Source organism: Emydura macquarii, unplaced genomic scaffold (assembly GCF_026122565.2).
Source record: "Emydura macquarii macquarii isolate MOO-44397 ecotype Brisbane River unplaced genomic scaffold, CSIRO-AGI_Emac_v2 contig_2768, whole genome shotgun sequence".
In the NCBI taxonomy this organism is placed as follows: domain Eukaryota; kingdom Metazoa; phylum Chordata; order Testudines; family Chelidae; genus Emydura; species Emydura macquarii.
Window position 1 is genome coordinate 44,221,974 of NW_027132905.1, and position 20,937 is coordinate 44,242,910.

General features: G+C 46.5%; 1 protein-coding gene across 4 annotated transcripts in view; it reads right to left on the bottom strand.

Annotated features, from left to right (window-relative positions):
• The window catches only part of SAMD11 (sterile alpha motif domain containing 11), a 174,434-nt gene that overhangs the window by 107,718 nt on the left and 45,779 nt on the right, over positions 1-20,937 (bottom strand). For all 4 annotated transcript variants that reach the window (XM_067567293.1, XM_067567296.1, XM_067567295.1 and 1 more), the window contains exon 3: positions 13,543-13,721. In XM_067567293.1, the coding sequence (XP_067423394.1) occupies positions 13,543-13,721 (179 nt within the window). The remainder of the gene's footprint in view (positions 1-13,542; positions 13,722-20,937) is intronic.

Here is a 20,937-nt window from a genome sequence, read left to right on the forward strand (position 1 = left end):
AGTTTAATGAGACTCAATCAGGGGACACAGACAATCTCCGTTCAAGAATATTAAATGAACTGGCACATGAAATTGCAAGGCCAGTAGCAAGGATTTTAATGAACCTGTAAACTTGTGGGTTGTACCTTAAGACTGGAGAATTGCAAATACTGTACCTATATTTAAGAAAGGTGAAAAAAAGTGATCTGGGAAACTACAAGTCCATTAGTTTGACTGCGATTGTATGCAAGGTCTCAGAACGAATTTTGAAAGTGAAAGCAGTTAAGGACATAGAGGTAAACGGTAACTGGGATAAAACGCAACATGGTTTTACAAAAGGCAGATCGTGCCAGACCAACCTGATCTCTTTCTTTGAGAGGATAACCAATTTTCTAGATAAAGGAAATGCAGATCTAATTTACCTGGATTTCAGTAAAGCATTTGATACAGTTCCACATTGGAAATTTTTAGTTAAATAGGATAAATTGGGGATTGATACAAGAATCAAAAGGTGGGTAAGGAACTGGTTAAAGGGGAGATTATAATGAGTCAATCATGTTGAAAGATGAACTGTCAGGCACGAAAGTGGTTTACTTGTGGAGTTCCCCTTGGTCTTGGGACCAATCTTATTTAAGATTTTCATTAATGACATTGGCACAAAAAGTGGGAGTGTGCTAATAAAATTTGCAGATGGCACAAAGTTGGGCGGTGTTGCCCATATTGAGGAAAAGCGGAATATCACACAAGAACATTTGGACAACCTTGAAAACTGGAGTAATAGAAATGGGATGAAATTTATTAGTGCAAATTGCAAGGTCATGCACTTGCGGATGAACAACAAGAATTTTTGCAGTGAGCTGGGAATGCGTCAGTTGGAAGCGACAGAGGAGGAGAAAGACCTGGGTGTACCGGTCAATCACAGGATGACTATGAGCTGCCAATGTGATGTGGCTATGAAAAAGGCTAATGAAATCCTAGGATGTATCGGGTGAGGTATTTCCAATAGAGAAAGGGAAGTGTTATTACCATTATTTTAGGCCCTGTGAGACCTGATCTGGAATAGTGTGTGCAGTTCTGGTCTACCACATTTAAGAAAGATGAATTCAAACTGGAACAGGTGTAGAGAAGGGCTACTAGAATGATCAGAGGAATGGAGGACCTACCTTATGAGAGGAGACTTGAGGAGCTTGGCTTGTTTTGCTTAACTTGACAAGGTCGAGGGGAGATACGACTGCATGACAAAGGGATAAACACCAGAGAGGGAGAGGAGTTATTTAAGGTAAGAGCCAATGTTGGCACCAGAACAAATGGATATGAACCAGCCTTCAATAAAGTTAGGCCTGAAATTAGATGGTTTCTAACCACCAGAAGAGTGAAGTTCTGAAACGATCTTTCCCCAAGGAGCAGTGGGGGCAAAAAAACCTAACTTGTTTTAAGACTGAGTTTGATAAGTTTATGGAGGGGATGGTATGATGAGACTGCTTACAATGGCATGTAGCCGATCGACAACACCTATTAGCAAATATCTCCAATGGCCAGAGGTGGGACACTTGAGAGGGAGAACGCTGAGTTACTACAGAGAATTCTTTTCCAGGGGTCTAGCTGGTGGATCTTGCCCAGGGTCTGACTGCTCACCATATTTGGGGTCTGGAAAGAATTTTCCCCAGATCAGATTGGCAGAGACGGTGGGGGTTTTTGCCTTTCTCCACAGCATACAGCACGGGTTCACCGGTTTGAACTAGAGTAAAGTGGATTCTCCCTAACTTGAAATCTTTAAATCAAGATTTGAGGACTTCAGCAACTCAAGCAGAGATTATGGCCTATTACAGGAGAAGGTGGGTGATGTTCTATGGTGTATAATGTGCAGGAGATCAGACTAGATGATCATGTTTCTAGCCTTGAAGTCTGAGAGCCTATATTTTCTTCCAGGTCATTAATCAAAATATTAAGTAGCACAGGGCCAAGAACTGATCTTTGCGGACCCCACTAGAAACGTACCTACTCACTGATGTTTCCCTGTTTACAGTTACATTTTGAGACCTATCAATTAGCCCACTTTTAATCCATGCAATGTGTGCCATGTTAATTTTGTATTGTTCTAGTGTTTTAATCAAAATGTCACGTGATACCAAGTCAAATGCCTCACAGAAATCCAAGTATACTACATCAACACTATTACTTTTATCAACCAAATTTGTAATCTCATCAAAAAAGATATCAAATTACTTTGACAGGAGCTATTCTCCATAAACCCATGTTGATTAGCATTAATTATATTACCCTCCTTTAATTCTTTATTAATCAACTCCTATATCAGCCACTCCATTATCTTGCCTGGTATTGATGTCAGACTGACAGGCCTATAATTACCCATGTCATCCCATTTATCTTTTTTAAATACTGGCACAACATTAGCTTTCTTCCACTTTTCTGGAATTTCCCGAGTGGTCCGAGACTTATTGAAAATCAGCATTAACAGCACAGGGAGCTCCTCACTCAGCTCTTTTAAAACTCTTGAATGCAAATTATTTGGACCTGCTGATTTAAACATGTTTAACTTTAGTAGCTACTGTTTAGTATGCTGCTGAGATACTAGTAGAATGGAAAGAGTGTTACCATTATACAAAGCGACTGCATCATTTGTTTTTTCCCCCTCAATACAGAACAGAATATTTTTGAACACTTCTGCCTTTTCTACATTACTATGATAGCTCTACCATTTCTATCTAGTAATGGACCAATACCATTGTCAGGATTTATTTTGTTCCTAACATATTTAAAAAACTCCTTCTCACTGTCCTTTACTCTGCTGGCCATAGATTTCTCCTTGTCCTTCTCCCCTTTGCTTCCCTCATCAATCTTATACGATTCCTAACAGTTGATTTGTATTCATTAATATCAACTTCCCTTTTCTTCCATTTGTTTTATGGATACTTTATAGCTGCCTTCACTTCCCCTCTAAACCAGATCGGTTTCTTAACCAATATGGTTAAAATGGTCCCAAACTTAATCTCAAACAGTCCAACAGGACAAGGGAGTTTTGCCACCATTGATTTCATCACAAGTCTGTCTCTCTGCACGTGTCCTCAGCCCTACAGCTAACAGCTAGGTTGTATATCTATCCATCATAATGCTACTTTGATGTAGAAAGCACTTTCATCGAAAGCTCTCAAGCATTATACAAAGGTGAGGAGGTGTCACTCACTATGTCCATTCTACCAGTAGGAAAACTGAGACTCACCCAGAGTCACTGCAGAAAAACAGCAGCAGACCCATCTGGGAGCATCCAGTTTCCTAATTGCCTGTGCTTAGACCCCTGGGCTATGAAACCTTTATTTTATTATAAAAAGAGCACCATCGAATCAATCCTGTCAGAGGAGAGGCAAGAGCCCATGAGTTCCTGGCTCCCAGCCTTGCGTTCAGTCCATGCCTCTCTCTGACGTCACCACTCCTTAGTTATTTGTCGGTCCAATTAAAAGTCTCCTGTTATCTAATATATAAACTTCTCATGGGTTGCTGCAGCTGCCAATATGGCCAGGAAGCCGGAGTGTTCCCAAATGTCAGAATGAGGTGACACATAATGAGGTTCAATGCAGGTGAATCCCAAAGCACAATCGCCCTGCCTCAGAGCGTGATAAGCAGGGGGAAAGGGAGACGCTTATACCAAAGGGATAGTGCAGATCCACGCAGAGACAGAGACAGCTATTTGCCGAGATGGATAATTAAACACCCATATTTGGACAAATGAATAGGTGAGAATGAAATTAAATCCTAATTATCTTTTTTGGGGGTGTAGGGGGGGTAGTATAACCAAGCACTCTTGCCAGGTTTCTATGGCATTACCTCCAATTAGATTTCTGAAGCTAATGTACATTTCGCTTTAACAGGTTATTCATTCAATTGAAATCAAATTACTAATAATTTGCAAGCTATCAGCTACACAAGCCGTCTTTGGGCTTTACACAGACACTAAGCCAGCTCCTGACAAATTAACAACAACAAAAAAATGCAGCCAGGCAAGCGGCGGCATCGCCACCTCCTCATCCGCCCAGACCTCAGACGTGGTGTGATCAGTTATAAAGTGTTTAATAAAAACGGCCAGATGGGTCCCCCAGCAACGGGAGGTGACTGCTTTCCCATGCTGTTTGTAACCCAGCAAGCCTGGGAAGAGGGTGAAATTAACCAACTGCAGAATCAGGCACCTGAATGAGGAGGCATTGGATTGTCACATTTCGGTTTAGAAAGAGAGAAGGAAACAAAATAATTTAACAGGAAGGGCTGGAGCAGCTCAAGGCATCTCAGGAGCCTGCTTTGGAATGAGAATGCAGCCCAAAAGGAAAGCAACAAAGTTGGCAAAATAATGACACGCAGCTGGGATACTTTGTAATTTGCAAGTTGTTTTCCCCCTCATTTCTCTTTACCCCAGTGGTCCCCGGGTGCTTTCAACACCGAAGCAGCAACCCAGAAGAGGCCAGCAGAATGAGTCAGACATGCCCCTAGTGACCTGTCACTTCAGACACAACAGCCCAATTCTGCAGCTGAGCTTTTTACACAGCGTCCAACTCACTTTCCACTGCTTCCTTTCCTCACTCCGGCCGCCCCAGCGTATGCTGTAGCAAACGACAGCGTGGTAGAAAAGAACGGGGAAGCGCTGAGCAGTAAGTCATCGCTGCTGGAGAAACCGGGCCATTCAAGGGCAGCTCCTGCAAATGCCTCTCTGTCAGTCCTTACATAAGATAAATGCTTTCACAGTGTCTTCTAAATCTATTCAGTTCTCTAGTCTAGACAAGGTCACAGAGCGAGGAAAAAAGCAGACAAGGATTCCCCCAAATTTTCCAGATCAGAGAAAATTCTACTGGGGGAATGGAGGTAGGGAGAATTCAAGAGCTCAGTTTTACGTTCTAGAGGCTTGATCCAAACCACACTGTGGTCAGTGGGAGTCTTCCCAGTGATTGCAATGGGCTTTGGATCAGGCCCTATATCTCATCACCACATTCGCAAAAGCACCGCACTCGGGTGCACAGAGGGGCTCTTGCAAAGCAACAGGAGAGGATGCAGATGGTCAGGGTGGGAGCAAAAATACATGCAGCTGCCACTCATGGTGCTGCTGTGTTCAGAGGGTTGGAAGGTCAGAGTCAGCTTCCTGTGCCATTATCTCAGTGGCCACCACAGACAAGCCAGAGCACGTCGCTGTGAGCTGTGTCAAGTGCATCGTGGGAGTGATTACAGCAGGGTGGGCCTGGGAATTGGGAGTCCTGCATTTTATTCCCTATCCTGCAGCTGCTTTTCTGTGACGTTTCGGTTCTCCGGGCCTTGCTTTCACTGGAGGCTGGGATGACAATGACAACTACCTCTTTGACAGGCTTTAGGGTCTCCAGATGATAGGTACTGCCTAGAGTAAAAACGATCAGAGTCCCTATGCCAAAACAGGGGGGCTGCGGCAGCACGGTACAGGTCCAAGAACTCGCTGTGGGCTGCACAAATGTATTTGCAGGCCTGGATTTGATTGAATGTGATCTCACTTTTCCCTTTGCCCCACCCTGGTATCTATGTCTTGCTCAGGAAGAGATTTTCTTACTGTTTATCATTTTTTATCCTACAGAATTGCTGTGGAATAAGGAGCCATTTCCTCTCTCTCTCTCTCTCTCAAATATAAGTCCTCATTAGATCAACTGCAGCTTCCTGGCACTCTGGACCAAATCCAGCATTGGCTTCCCAGATGGATCTTTTATTTATTGATCGATTGGAGTGATTATTAAGCAGCAGGCAGACGTGACCAAGGAGGAAAAGCAGGGAGAAAATATCAGGCAGAAAGAGAGGAGGAGGAGCAGAGCAAGCAATGGCTACCAGCCCCACGATACCCCACCAGCAAGAGGAGGGACCCTCCCATCCTCTCTCCAGCGGGGTACCATTTGTCACAACAGTTAGGACAAAGGCTGCCGAATGCACTCCAACAGGATGGCTCGTTAGCACAGCCCCCAAGTATTTTCTGCTCTGCCCCATGCCTAGCTCTCTTCAGCCGCTACAAGTTGGCAACAGAACCTGTTCTAAAGACTCGCCAGCTCAGCCAATTCCCCTTGGCACCCATCAGATCTTGGCACCATCAGCTAGATGAGAAGTGGCGGCTGGGGGTTGCAGAGTCAGGCCGTAACACTGGACCCATGGCAGGCCCACTGACTAGGCGCCGTCAGAAGGGAGGAGGGGAGGGTGCATTGCTGCATAGCCACTATCAAGTGGCATCAGAGGGGCACAACCAGGGTAGGAAGAGGAGAGCAGAGCCTCAGACAAGGCGCACTGTCCTGAGAAGGCTTTGCCTAGCACCCGATGGCTCTGTATTACAGGCAGATGCATGCGACAGATAGACTAGGGGGGCTGCAGTTTGAACTTCAATCAGTTAGCGAGTCAAAGAGCAGCAGCCTTATGGGATGTCAGAAATAGCTTTCCACTTAGAGAGGGAGGCACTGAGAGGCTGACAGCAGCTAGCCATCAGGTGGAGGTCGGCAATTTTGCTATTAGAAAATGGAAGCTGAATGAGAACGGGGCCATGAGCTGGCTTTCTGGGTGAGGGTGGGAGAAGAATGAGTTCTCAGTTAAACTCCAGCACACAGAGACATGCAGGCAGGAATAAAAACAGAGCTGTGCAAACTACAGCTGAGAGAGAGAGAGAGAGAGAGAGAGAAGGCTACAAAAACGTATGCCCCGCTTCTCCTTGAATAAGGACCACCATTTCAAATGCTGCCCCCATTTGAAAGCCGTTACACCTTAATGCCAGGTAAAAATACCTGGGCATCTTAGGGATCATTTCCCAGCTGGAGGATAATGCTCAGGGTGGGTGCACAATGCAAGGAAAGAAGTAGGGCTTCCAGGGAATTCCTGGTGGCATGGACATCGGTCTTCATCAGAGTTACGGTCACAGGCCCATTTCCTTTTCCTACCCTTTTATCCCTCTCAAAACCAGCTTTGATTTCAGAACAACATTTGGCAAGTGATCCGGCCCTCATGTGGTCTGATTATGCAATCTACTCCTGCATTTTCTCTCACTCCTTTTTTCAACAAGAATTTCCGAGGTGTTTTTAACCAGGCACAGCAATTGAACGTATCCTGCATGTTACCCAGACCAAAATATATATTTACAGGTAGCTGGTAATGGTTCCTTCGGAGCATTTGCAGCTGGTTAGGTCAAAATCTTTTACCGTTTCTAACAGGTGCTTAAGTATTATTGCCTCTTCTTATTAGCCATGCCATTATGGTCTGTTGGGGAATTATCCACATAGGTATTTCTACGAGCAGCTACAGCCCATCAACTCACAGCTCAGATGCATTCATTAGATTTCTTTCCTTTCCTTTTTTTTGTCTTACGAGAAGAGCCAGCATTTAAAAGTAGTAGTTAAATTCACTCTACACTCTATGCTCAACTCCTGGTTTAAACCGAATGGAAGCTGAGGCTTGGTCTACATTTAAAACTTATAGCAGCATAGCGATGTTGGGCAGGTATCTGAAAAATCCACATCCTCTAGCCCAGCGGCTCTCAACTTTTCCAGACTGCTGTACCTGGTCAGGAGTCTGATTGGTCTTGCGTACCCCGAAATGTCACCTTACTTAAAAACTGCTTGCTTACAAAATCAGACATAAAAACACAGAAGTGTCACAGCACACGATTCCTGAAAATTTGCTTATTTTCTCATTTTTTACCATAAAATTATAAAATAAATCAATGGGAATATAAACATGGTGCGTACATTTCAGTGTCGAGTATATAGAGCAGTATAAACAAGTCATTTGTCTGTGTGAAATCGGAGTTTGTACTGACATGGCTAGTGCTTTTTATGTAGCCTGTTGTAAAACTAGGCAAACATGTTGATGTGCTGCTCTACCCACAGGAAGACCTCTGCCTACCCCTGGTTGAGAACCACTGTCCTAGCTGACATAGCTATGCCGACAGAAAAGTGCTTTTGTTGACGTAGCTAATGTCATCCAGGGAGGCGTGTGCGCTGCACAGCTACGCTAGGGAGAACACCGGCATAACTGTGCAGACACAGCGTCTGTCATGTAGACACCGAGAAACCTACAGTTAATCCTTCAGCTGCTTTATGGTTCCTGTATAATGCAGCGCCATTGTAAATATCACCACTGCTGTTTGGAGGCCCCTATGGTGGCTGTGCACAAGGGTGTGGCTAAAAGGCAGTTTCAGCCCTAATTCTAAACTCCCAGGATTTGTTGGTTTAAAACCAGTCTGCCTTAATATTACAGGTTTGGATTCTCCAAGAAGCCTAAGGGAGTTAGGCACCCCACTCCCACTGAACCTCAGTTGAATCTGGTGCCCAACCTTCCTTAGTTTCCTTTGAAAAGCACAGCAATATTGTTTTAGTGTGCACAGGCTGGCCCAAGAGAAGGGACCAGTGTGGAGAGATTTTAACTCAGGTGCTAGGAAGGGGCATCTTAGTCAATAACACATCAACAATAGAAAAGGCTTCATGGAGCCAAAGCCCCCATTTAGCCCTGGTCTGCTCAGTTTTTGTACCTATAACTATTCCAGTTAGGGTGTGATCTTTTACCATAAACCCCCTTTCGTGTATGGGAACAGCTACCCTAGTATAAAGCACCTTCATACCCATATAACTGCATCCACACTAGGTGAATTGTACTGCTTTAACTGAACTGCTGTAGCTGAAGCAGTACAACTTGTGTGTGTGGAGAAGTCCTTAGACGGGCGAGTCTTTCTGCCACCGAAGTCCTGGATGCACTGCCCCCTGGCACTTGGGTGGCTGCTGCTGGTGAGTTTACAGCCAGTGTCGAGCATTACAGTATAAATCCCAGCACAGGAAGCTGGCTGCAAGAGAGAGGATCTGAAACCTTCTGTTCCCCAGAAGCAGGGTACGGTCACAGAATGCTACTGTAACATGTGCTACGCGGGGCTCACAACATCTCGCTAAAGATGCATCAACCCACCTGTAAGCACAGATCACCTGGATCTCTGCACAGGGGCCCAAGCTCATGTCAGTTACAAGGTTTGGTTTATTTAACTTTGTTATATGCACCCAAGGCAGCAAAAGCAACTGATGCTTTGTAAAGGCCTAGTTCCAAGAAGTGCTGGGCATCTCTGATTTCATCCGACACCTCCTTCCACAGGTGTTCAGTAATACGTAGGGCCAGGATCCAAGAACGTGCTCTCGGGCAGAGAGGTGACCTTTCAGTGGACACTTTAATAAACAATCAAAGACCCCTACTTCCCTGACTACGAAAAGGGCCTGCAGAAAAGCGCCCATGTTGCAAACAAGAATGCAATTCACCATCATTAGAAACTACGGTTTGCAGAAGCACTAACAGCTATATTTACACTTGATAGCATGCCTTTCTTCCAGGGACCTCCCAGAGCTTTGCAAACATTCAGTAATCTTTGCAAGAGTACTCCAACAAGATTAGTAAATATTACTGCGTCCATTTTATAGAAAAAGGTTATGAGCTGCTTTCTTGCTTTTACAACCAGAGGCGGTGTGGGGGGTGCAGAGATGCAGTGGGCAAGCAACAGTGGCTAGATACACTCTCCCCATGCAGCGTAGATGACTCCAAAAGTGCTGAGCTGAATGCTCAGTAGCAGCCTCTACGACCCCTTTAAGAAGCTGCAGCATGGGCTCCTCCCACTAGCAACCTCAGGCGTTAACAGGCACACATGGGTGGGATGGCAGGACACTCAGGGCTTGTCTTCACTTACCTCGGAAATTCAGCAGCAGTCGACCGGAGTTACACAAGCTATGCAAAAAACTTGGGTAACTCCTGTCGACTTCTCTGCTTCTGTTCTGCACACCGTCTTCACTGCACTGCACCAATGGGAACCATGTTCCCGTCGATGCAGCGCTACGCCGCTTGAGAAGGTGGTCTTAATACGTCGATTTCTGGATCAACTGAGCGGGTCTTCACTGACCGCTCAGTCGATCCAGAGAAATCGATCTGACGGCAGCGAATTTGCCACCATCAGTAAAGACATAGCCTAAGCCACATCCCTAATCTGCCCAGCCACTTCTCTTCTGCGGCGCACAGAGCCCACAGCTGCACTAGCCTCCTGCATCGTGCACGCCAAGAGGACCGGAACCCAGGCATCCTGCTCCTAAAGTGCACCACAAGTGGACCCAAAGTGGATTGATTTCCTGATGTCACCCTAATGGCAAAGGCTGGAGAAGACTGAGCTCACAGACTGCTGTTCTACTCATTAAGCACCACTCCCTTTTCTTTTACTGTGCCACACCTTCAGGACACTGGCATGCGAAATGCCCTGGTGCGGATGTCGGGGGCGGAAGGAGACATTTCATAAAAGTGAAATCGGAAAAAAATCGCATTAAAAAAAGACAGAGAAAAGGAGGAAGGGAGGTGAGAGAAAAACACTGGGATTGGCTTCAGTTCTGACATCACTCTCTTGCTACCATACTTTAGCCTATTTCTTCCTCTCCACTGGAGGCAACGACACCTCAGCCTAATCCGTCACCACTACGGGAGGCTGCAACAGGTGAATTAAAAACAGAAAGCGGATGGGGCACCGTCTCTGCCTGGCCCCAGCTGTCACGTCTGTTACACCTCTAGCCTTTATGAGGGTGATGCTGCCCTCTCTGGAACCAGGCTGGCCGTGCCCTCTTCCGTCCCCACTGTGCTGCTAATGACAAGAGAAAGAGACGAGCAAAAGCGGGTACACTCCAGCAGGCTGTGCGTAGAAGGAATCTGGCTATTTTCTACCCACTGCTCTCCCCGGAGCCAGCCCTAAGCAAGTAGCACATGCTGACTTACAGACCCACCGGATGAAGAGCTCTGTATAGCTCAAAGAAAGGCTTGTTACTTTCACAGAAGTTGGTCCAATACCAGATATTACCTCATCCACCTGGTCTCTCTAACCTACATAGCTACCACAACATGCAAGCTCCATCGCTGGCATGCAAGGCGATGGAGTGGGAGTTGGTGTAAGGTATGCTTTAAAGGTGTAGGCGCTAGAGCATTAGGAGCTTCCTGAAGGGGGTGGGGCGTGAGCAGAAAGTACCTCTTGGAGGGGTACCGAGGATGCGTTCTCTCTCTCTCTAGGTTTTGGTTATTACTGCGTCCATCACCATGGCGCCTGGGCACTTTGGAGCTGCCTTTGCCATTCTAGCCCTTCACCAAAACTTATGCGAGAATAGCTCTGACTCCCTGGGCTCTGGGCAGACAGCACAAGGTCTCTCTGTCTCTATTCTGGCACACCCACCTAGCAGCCAAACCAACTTTACCAAGCTCTCATTCGCCTCCAGATTTTACTTCCCCCCCCACCTTCCAAAGGTCCCAAATTTTACAGCAGATTCTCTGGCAAACTGTGTGTTTGCGGTGAATCAAGCTCCGTATTCCCTGCTGCCTTGTTTTGCTCATCACTAGGAAACCCCAGGCCCCGGCTGTCAGGAAGAAGTTGAAAGCCACCTTCTGTGACATCACAGTACAGGCCTGATCCTGGCCAGCACTCCCACTAGCACCAGTGGGGCCCAGACCGGGCCCCTAGAGGGTACAGAGTCTGCCACTACTCTGAAATGATCCAGAGAGGTGTCAAGTGCCAGCTCCAGCTACAATTCCAGGGGTTCAGCTCCTCTCAGGAGGAAGCCTGTCTGATCAAGAACAGTAGGCACAGAGGGCCTCTGATCCAACTCCCACTGAAAGTCAGCCGAAAGAGGGATGGACCTGGTCTGAAAGTGAAAAAGCTCATGCAATATGCCCACTCAGCCCTGCCGTAACAGCAGCAACATGAGGTAAAAAATGTGTCTATGAAGTAAACACGATTCAAACTACCTGGTAAGCATCATCCCCTCCTTCTAAGAATTCAAAGCAAGGTTTAGATTCAGACCTTCCAATAAACTGACTAAAAAAATGGAAGGAGGGGCAGTGAAAGGATGAGCTGAAGGACCAGCAGCTAATGACAATTAAGGAATATTTTTTTTCCTGCATTTCCTAATAAACAACGTCAAGCAATTACTGTACTTAAAGATTTAAGATAAAAGCACTTTATATTTTGGGGGCCAGGAATGTCAATTAAATATTTATTATGTTAGTCTCCCAATTAATGAGAAAGCCTAGCATGGAAATTTTGCAGAATTAAAAGCATAATAAAAGGAGGGCGGGGGGGAATTATGGTGGCTTCTTGGGCCTGTTTAGCAAGGTGTGTGTGAGAGAGAGAAATGTATCTGTCCCTCTTCCACACTGCCAGTTTTTCAATTAATAACCCTTGTACTGCATAGTTGGCCAACTACAGTGAAGGGTGAGGAGCTCTTGGTTATAGATACGCTTTACCCAAGGGGCCAGGCTACTCTTTTGACTCCCTGATTCCTGAGATCTCAGTTGTTATACGCGACGACTTCTGCTCGGAGGAAAGGGGAAATGGCTTATCTGCTCAGGAGCAAGAAACGCATAAAACACAGAAAAGCAATTACATGCCTTCAGTTTCCACTCCTCTGTTTTTATAGAGGTTGTCTGGGAATCGGAGCGATTTTATGCATTAGAGAGAGATGATGATCAAAATGAGTAGCAATGACATGCATGGGGGGGCTGAGACACAGCAGCTCTGGATATTTATTTTCCTGTAGTTATAGATCCGATAAACAACATATTTCTTTGGAGGGATGCAAGAACTCAAGTTCTGCAGCTGAATACCAGGGGCCACGAGGCCTTTCACTCGAGCCAAACTTAGGAGACACCTACGTGTGACTTAAGATTTTCCAATTCTCTTCTCAGTTCTGCATCAGTTCTAGGAGGAGTGCACACAGTACAGAGAGATATTCAAAATACACACACGCACACACACACTGGAGGGGGGGAGGATTCTTTCCTGATGTTTTCATGACTATTTTCAACCCACAGCTCTTTCAATAAATCTACTTTAATACTTACCATTGCATTCTTAAGGCCAAGTCTGGTTCCTCTGAAAGCAATGGAAATTTTACCGCTGATTTCAGTAAGACCAGGATTTTGTTTTCAGCAATTTGACATTTCCAATTAGGAGCATAACTGACAGCCACCACCACCTGCCATTATTCTGTTTATCAACGCCAAAAAGTTTCTCAAGGCTCCAGACCACCTAGGTTACGTTAGGACAAACTGGAAGAGAGGGCCAGATTCTCAGCTGGGGTAGACCCATGACGCTTCAGCGTACTTATACCAGCTGAGGATCTGTCTCCTAGAGTTTTGCCAAATTCTACCATCTGCGACGGAAAAGACCCCTCCGGTGCCCACAGTCACAGAACACTAGACGGAGGGTCAAATGAGATCATAGTCTAATGGCCAAGTGCCACTGGTATAGAGGTAAACTCCACGGTACGTCTACGGAAGGGTCCCACTCTCTCCCAACAGGAGTGAATGGGACACAATCGGGAACACAGAGCAGGAATCCCCCTTCCATTTATTGCATATCATGAATATCTAGATGCTATTTTAAATTTCCAATCCAGGAGATGACGCCTTGAACGTGAGCTTCCTGTGAGCAGCTCTGGCACAACCCCATGACCCGCCGCTAAGCGCTCTCCAACTCTGGGCTCGCAGGGCCACCATCCCGCAGCAGGAAAGTACCTTCTTTTCATGATACTGATATGCAGATCCTCCTCCTGCTTCACTTCGGGGTGTTGACCATTGGCCTTGTCGCTCTCCTGGCTGTCGTCGCTATGTGAGAAAATGGAGGTCAGCTCTTTCTTTGGGAGCCTGGTGGGAGGCAGAGGGATGGTTCTCTTCTCGGCCAGGCGACCCCGGTTCTGGCGAGCGGAAGGAATTAGCACAAAAGTTGGGGAGGGGGAAGAGAAGGAGAATTTGGTTAGGCGACTCAGGACCGAAAAGCTCTCCTCAAGTTGCTACGGCGGGAACAAAACTCTGTTAGAGTCAGCGCCCGGCTTACATGGGTACGCAGGTTCAAACACAGGTTACTTTCATGGGGCTTTTCATTAGCGTCACATGCAGCATAAACTTGCTGCCGTTCTAACAAGCAGAAGTTTCCCATTCCATCCCCTCCGCTCTGCCTGCTGGGCCAGGTCAACAGGAGGGGAGGAAGACAGCGGAACTAGGGACCAACCCTGTCTCGCTAAGAGATTTCCTGCTAACTATACAGGATAGATTTTATGCATAACAGGTGAGACTCAACCCTGTGCAGAGAGTCCAGTCCCAGGCCTATGCCCCAATTAAGTCCCACTTAAGCCCTATTTTGAATGAAGTGATGCATGGGAGGCGGGTGGGGCACCACCTATGACACACACAGCCTCTTGCAGACTTCCCCCACTGGGGTGAATTTCACCCAGCCAGAATACCGACAGGCCTGACCCGCACCCAAAACTCCCTGTGACTCTAATGCAAATTCCCCGCACCGTCCAATGGCAGGCTCCGTCCCTTCGTAACAGCGAACAGTCAGTACCACTGTAAACACACCACGATGGCTGCGGCGGTTTTCATGGTCCTTTGCACACACCCCCCAGCTAAAAATCAGGGGGATTTTGATAGAGGAAGGCGCTTGTGCAAGCTGTCCCCAGACAGTCCTGCCAACGCACTTCAGTCGCCACATGACTCTTGAGAAAGCCAAAGTGCAAACAAATAGATTGAAAGCTCTTGGGGCAGGGAGCGTACAGCACCTAGCACAACAGGGCCCTGATCCCAATAGTAACCATATAGCTTATTTATGATTGGGGTACTGTAACCCACTGGTAAGCATCCATGACAGGTCTCCCCCTCCGTGCCTGAGCCACAGCTGATGAAAGTCTTTTACAGCCACAGTTAGGGAGCCTCGACTTTTTAGCTCAAGCGCTAGAAGCTCACACTTCCGGCTCAAGAGCACGTTGATTCGCTCCCCAATGTAGCAGGCAAGATGTCAACCATCCCATGCACACCCACAGCGTAAAAGGCGTTTTTAGAAGACCCAATGCAGACCGATGCAAAGCGAGGGCCCTTGCCCCATCGACTTTAAAATCTAACTAGACATCAACATAAACCCGTGATTGGGAAGGGAATCATGAAACAGGAGTCTTGTGACTTCCCTATTATTTGTGCATGCATCTTCTTCTGTGAGAAAGGCAAGGCCCTACGGCCTCTTGGCAGATGCGTGCTTTCCGGAGGGACTTGCAGAAAGGAGAAGGTGAAGTGTGTCAGGCCAGGTCAGATAAATGCAGAGTGACATTTAATCTCCCAGAGACTCTCAGAGGCTGCAGCTCTGACCTTCCAAATAATCCTGAAAAATGAAATGCTCTGGAAAAGCCGGGGAGAGCTACTGGACAGCTGAATAAAACTCAATATATGTCTTTTTTTATTATTATTTTTTTAAATTAAACAAATTTCAAACTTTTTCCAAGCAGGCAAAATGAAAATGTCTCATCTGTGTTTCCAGTTGTGTTAATTAAAGGGAGGCCTGATCATTGCAATACAGTAATTAGCTATGTCCACCTGCAAGGTGTAACCCAGGCATGTTAGCCTTCCCCTTCTAGTGCATTTCAGAGCCAAGGAAGCAGCTGCTGTGATCAGCAAACATCAGGGGACAGAAGAGCAATGGGCCAAATTGGCCTGAAAATGGGGAAAACCTACATATGCCGGGGAAAAGATACTGCCCAAGAGGAACACTTTCAATTTTCTTGCAAATTATTCGTGGGGCAGGTTGGGAGGAACTGGGGGTGAATGGAGAAGAGGTGGTGGAGTCAGAACTCTTGTGGAACAGCAACAGGGTAAATCCCTCCAAGCCACTGGATGTCCCAGGATTTGTACAGATCTTGGAACGTGCTGCAATGGTCAAGATGTCTTGTACTGGAAGGGGCAACCCAGAGGCTTCCAAGAGACAATGCTACGGAGAATTGCTATTCCCCCCAAAACGCACACACCAGCCTGCCTGCTTCAAGATTAGTGGTGACCAACCACGTGGCTCATATGAAGAGCGGCTTCTAAATTCTCTAGGGCCTGGAGGAACATACCATGGAGACTCTGCTTCCCCCAGCCCAGTCACCTTCCACGTGTTTGGGGCTTCTCCCCCTCCTCCCCCCACCTACCCCCCCAAGGCTCTCTCCAGCACCACTGCAGATATACAGCCCTCTGTTAGCAAATCTGCACAGAGCTCAGCCTCTGTTTACAGCCATCCTTGTAGCTCGGGCTCGTGCAGCATGTTCTGCAAAAAGGGGGGTGTTTGCACCAGGTTCCGGTCATGCTGAAAGAGCAGGGCTTAATATCAGTTGGCTTTATCATCCCAGAGCTTTATATATTTTCCTGAAGTCACAATTTATCATAACAATTAAAGGAGGTGGAAGGGAGGGTGTGCAAATTTCCGCTGCAAAATAATTGCAATATGCTCTCTACTGTGACTTCACAGGCTAAAGAGAACAGCGCTGATCAGATAATAAAAGCCATTTTATGGCCATTATGGTACCTTGGAGCAGTTACAGGGTCTCAGTGACTGCTCGGGGACTCATCAGACCTAACAAGAGTGAGAGTGCGACAGAAAAGGAGGCACTAAACCTACAGAAAGAGCCCACCGGGCCATGAACAGAACTAATGGCCTTACTACAAGCATAGGTTTTTCCTCTCCTCCACCCCCAACATTTATAATACACTGCGCTTCTATAAATTCAATCATTTCACTTAAACCCTGGCACAAAGTGTAGTTTCAGTGACACCACCTCCCCCTGCCTCCGAAGACATAATGGCATCTGATGAAACGGAAGTGCTCCATTCCTACTTGGCTTAAAAGTGATTTGAGAGAGACTCTTTCTCTCTCTTCACTTAGAAACAAACAAGCAGCCAATGACAGAAGATACCCGCTAGGCTTCCCCGCAAGGTCTAGCTATCCCTGGACTGTGCTCCCTTGTTTGGTTTGCTCAAGACAGACCTGATCAGAAAAAGGGACAATCTGGTTACACTGGGGCCTGATTCTCCATTCCGTTACACCGGTGGAATTGCACTAAACAGGATGGAGTCAACACTGACATTAAAGCCGGGGTGACAGAGCGGAAAATGGACCCTTGGTATGTAATCAGAAATGCCTAAAAACTGTGCTGCTGAAAACTCGTTAGACTGTTAAAAATGAATGGCGCTGTTTAAAGTTTTATTTACTTTGTACAATTTATGCCACTGGGGGGGTTGTTTTGCATTTCTTCCACCTCAGAGTTTCACAGACTTAAAGAGTCAATTTTGGCCTTTATTTTTGTCAGTTTCCAATCAATCAATTTCATTTTCTTAAGCCATTCTGGGGTGTTTACTAGTGGACACACACTTGCCTTTACATTAGGTACATCATCAGCTACAGGCCCGGCCCACAGCCTGCTTCCATCAAGGGGAGCCTTTCCACTGATTTCAAAGGGCTCTGGGGTAGACCGTGAGCGAGTAAAATGTAACTGTTCATCAGCACACCGGGCCCAATCCAAAGTCCATTGAAGACAATGGAATTGTCCTCTCTCGGAGCAGAACCAAAGTCCCTTGTCAGTACCACAGACAGATTACCTCAGCGAGAGGCTCCTCTGTAGGTGAATATTGTATACAGGTACTAGCAAGGACTCAGATTCCGAGGCCTGGTCTAGACTTACCCGGAAATTCGGCGGCCGTCGACAGGAGTTACGCCAAGCTACTCTGCGTCGCTTGCGTGACTCCCGTCAACTTCCTGACTCCTCTTCCATGTGGCGTCTTCACTGCGCTGTGCCACCAGGAAATGCGTTCCCGTCGACGCAACGCAACGCCACTTGAGAGGGTGGTTTTAACGCGTCGACTTCTGGATCAATTGATCCAGGTCTTCACTGACGGCTCAGTCGATCCGGATAGATCGATCTGATGGCCGCAAATGTGCCACCGTCAGTGAAGGTAAATGCCCCTTGACACACAAGTGGCAGGTAATTAAGCATGCACTCAGCAAGGCGATGTTATGGGCTAGGAAACATTCAGAGACTGCGGTGGCATTTTTCCGCATGGGTGGGTACGGGATTTATAAATACTGGATGGAGCCTTGTCATCTTGCGGCTGGCACGTGTGGCAGAGGCATTCCGTACGGGTCTCGGACATTAGCAAGAGGCTGCAACAGCCGAGTTGCAAACGCGGCAAGAGAATTTTATTCTTTCCAAAATAAACTGGCCCCGTTGATTTGTTTTTGTATCGTCACGAAAACGACGACCGCTCAGGTTTCTGAATGACGCCTTGCACATGCCTAAGCCAGCCCATCAGTGTCGCTTCACAATTATTTCTTGCATCACATAGTCCTGAACAGTTAGACAGTCCAGAGGCCTCTCTTGTAACACTACCTTTGAAGGGTAAATGCTCCAGCAGACTCCTTCACCCCAGCAGTTCCCTTCAGAAATGCAGGGCTTGTAACATGCAGACACGAGAGGCATGTGCTCAGGGAATAATTCCAAATCTAACAGCAGCCCAAGTTCAATTGGATACTCCTCCCCCAGCCCCTTTGTGCTGCTCCACTCTCCCCCCTGATGCAGAGACGCACGTGCCAAGCTCGCTCACATTACAGCTTTGGAGGACCAAACACTGAGCCTGTTCCAAGGCTGACATCAGGGATGATCCCTCTAGCCCTATGGTCTGAGGGTGCCACTTGCGCAACTCTGCTTACTCCCAGAGTTATCCTGAATGTATATAACAGGCCCCTGCTCCAGCTCAGGAGGGGGAAGGCAATACTTCCACTATCCGTGTCCTTTCAGAAACACATTCTCTAAGTGAGGAGGCCAGAAACGACAGTGTCCAACGGGGTGCAGGAGTTTTTAGCAAAAGTGCAAAGGCCATACAGGCCGGCCTCAATCCAGCCATTGAGAAAAGTCTCCGTCCACAATCAAAGCTGAATTCGGAACTGCTTCCCACTTGCATCGCACTAATGAATGAAATCACTTTCTCTCTCTCCTAGCGCCCAAGAACAAGAAGACACCGAGAGAAATGGAGGCAGCGCAGTTAAAAAATGTACTTTTTAATCTGTGGAACTAACTGTCCCAAGATATTATTGGAGTAAATTACTGAGTAAACGATTAGACGGTCTTGTAAATACAAACACCACCAGCTGTCACATGAATGAGGCTAACAGCTACCAGGGCAATCAATTCCCAGGCTTCAGGGTATAAACAGATCACCAGCAGAGGTCAGGAAGGAATCTCCCTCCGACCATGATTACATGTGCATGTTGTATTGATAAAGCAAGTGAAGGGTTTCTGAAAAGAAACTAGCCTTCGTGCGAACATATACACGATGGACCAGTCTAAAAATGGTGATGTGGTTTTTATTCCTCTCAATCACAAGTGTAAAGTGGTCATCATTATAAAAGTCAACATTTACCAACACATACTGAATAAGGTGAGTCCAGCTAAAGCAGTTATTTCTCTTTAGAAAATACCCCCGATTCCCCTGCACAGTAAGTGGTGCCATTTTAATGGGGACCAGAGCTCTAAGGAATGATCTCTTAATGAGCTGCCAATTTCTGATGCAAATTAGAGGGGGGTTCCTTGGGGTAGTGCACAGTACCTAGAATGGACGTGCCTCCCAATAGTACACAGCAAGTCATTTCATTTTTCAAAACTTCTCTTTTCCCAGCCAGTTTTCCCCCTTCCCCTCAACTATTCACACAGACATTCTGATTAGCCACCATGTGCTACATGAAAAGTCATGGGTCACTACGGGAAGTGAGGCTAAGGAGGGGAAACTCCAGGAACCCCATAACTCTCCCACACCATGAGAGAAATAAAAACATAAGAGATTCTTAGCATCACCCAGATGCCTTTTTACAGCTGATCGGGAATCACTAAAAATGTATACATTCACTATGCAGCAGCACAATTCTATAGATAACCCACTACCAGCGAGACAGGCAACTTGAAACTCAAATCCTCCTCCCCCCCCTTTAAATACTTTCCTATCCCCCCAATTTTCAAATGTTTGGAGGAACAAATTAATTTTGCAGTGTGTCCTAAAATCAGATACGGGCTATTTCAGACCAAAGGGGGCAGGGGCCTACACAGAGAACACCTGGCCATTTGTTTATACCACAAAGGCTCCAGCACCAATGCCCCTGCTGATCTTAACTGGCACAGTTTTTGTATTATGACCCCAAGTGAGACAACACCACTACCACCCAGCTCCTATATAGCACTTTTCATCCCTAGATCTTGAAGTGCTTGACAAAAGAGGTCACTGTGATTATCCCAATTTTATAGATGGGGAAACCAAGGCACACAGAGGTGAAGTGATTTGTCCAAGATCAAGCAGTTGGCCAGTGGCAGAGCCGGGAACAGAACCCAGGCCAGTGTTCTACCCTCTAGGCACTCCTACCTAGATGTCCTGATATGCTACATGCTGTATACACTCTAAGGGTTGAGCTACAACTGTTTCTGTACCACTTCTTCAGAAACCAATATAATTAAAGCAGTACAACTCCTTAGCATGGACACAGTTATATCAATATAGACTCATAGATTGTAAGGTCAGAAGGGACCATCATGATCATCTAGTCCTGCCTCCTGTACACTACAGGCCACAGAACCTCATTCACCCACTTCTGTAATAGACCCATAATCTCTGGCTGAGTTACTGACATCCTCAAATCATGGTTTAAAGACTTCAAGTTGCAGAGAATCCACCATTTACACTAGTTTAAGCCTGAAAATGACCCCATGCCCCTTGCTGCAGAGGAAGGGAAAAAACAAAAACAAAAAAACAGGGTCTCTGCCAATCTGACCTGGGGTAAAATTCCTTCCCGACCCCAAATATGACTATCAGTTAGATCCTGAACATGTGGACAAGGCTCACCAGACACACACACCTGGGAAAGAATTCTCTGTAGTACCTCAGAGCCCTCCCCGTCTAGTGTCCCATCCCTGGCTGCGTAGTATCAGTGTAGACCTCATCTCTGTAACCGGTTTATTCACCTTGATACCAGTATAACTTCGTCCACATTAGCGGTATTGCCAATTTAACTATGATGGTACAAAATGACCCCTCTAGCCCAAATAGTTAAATTAGTACAAAGACTGC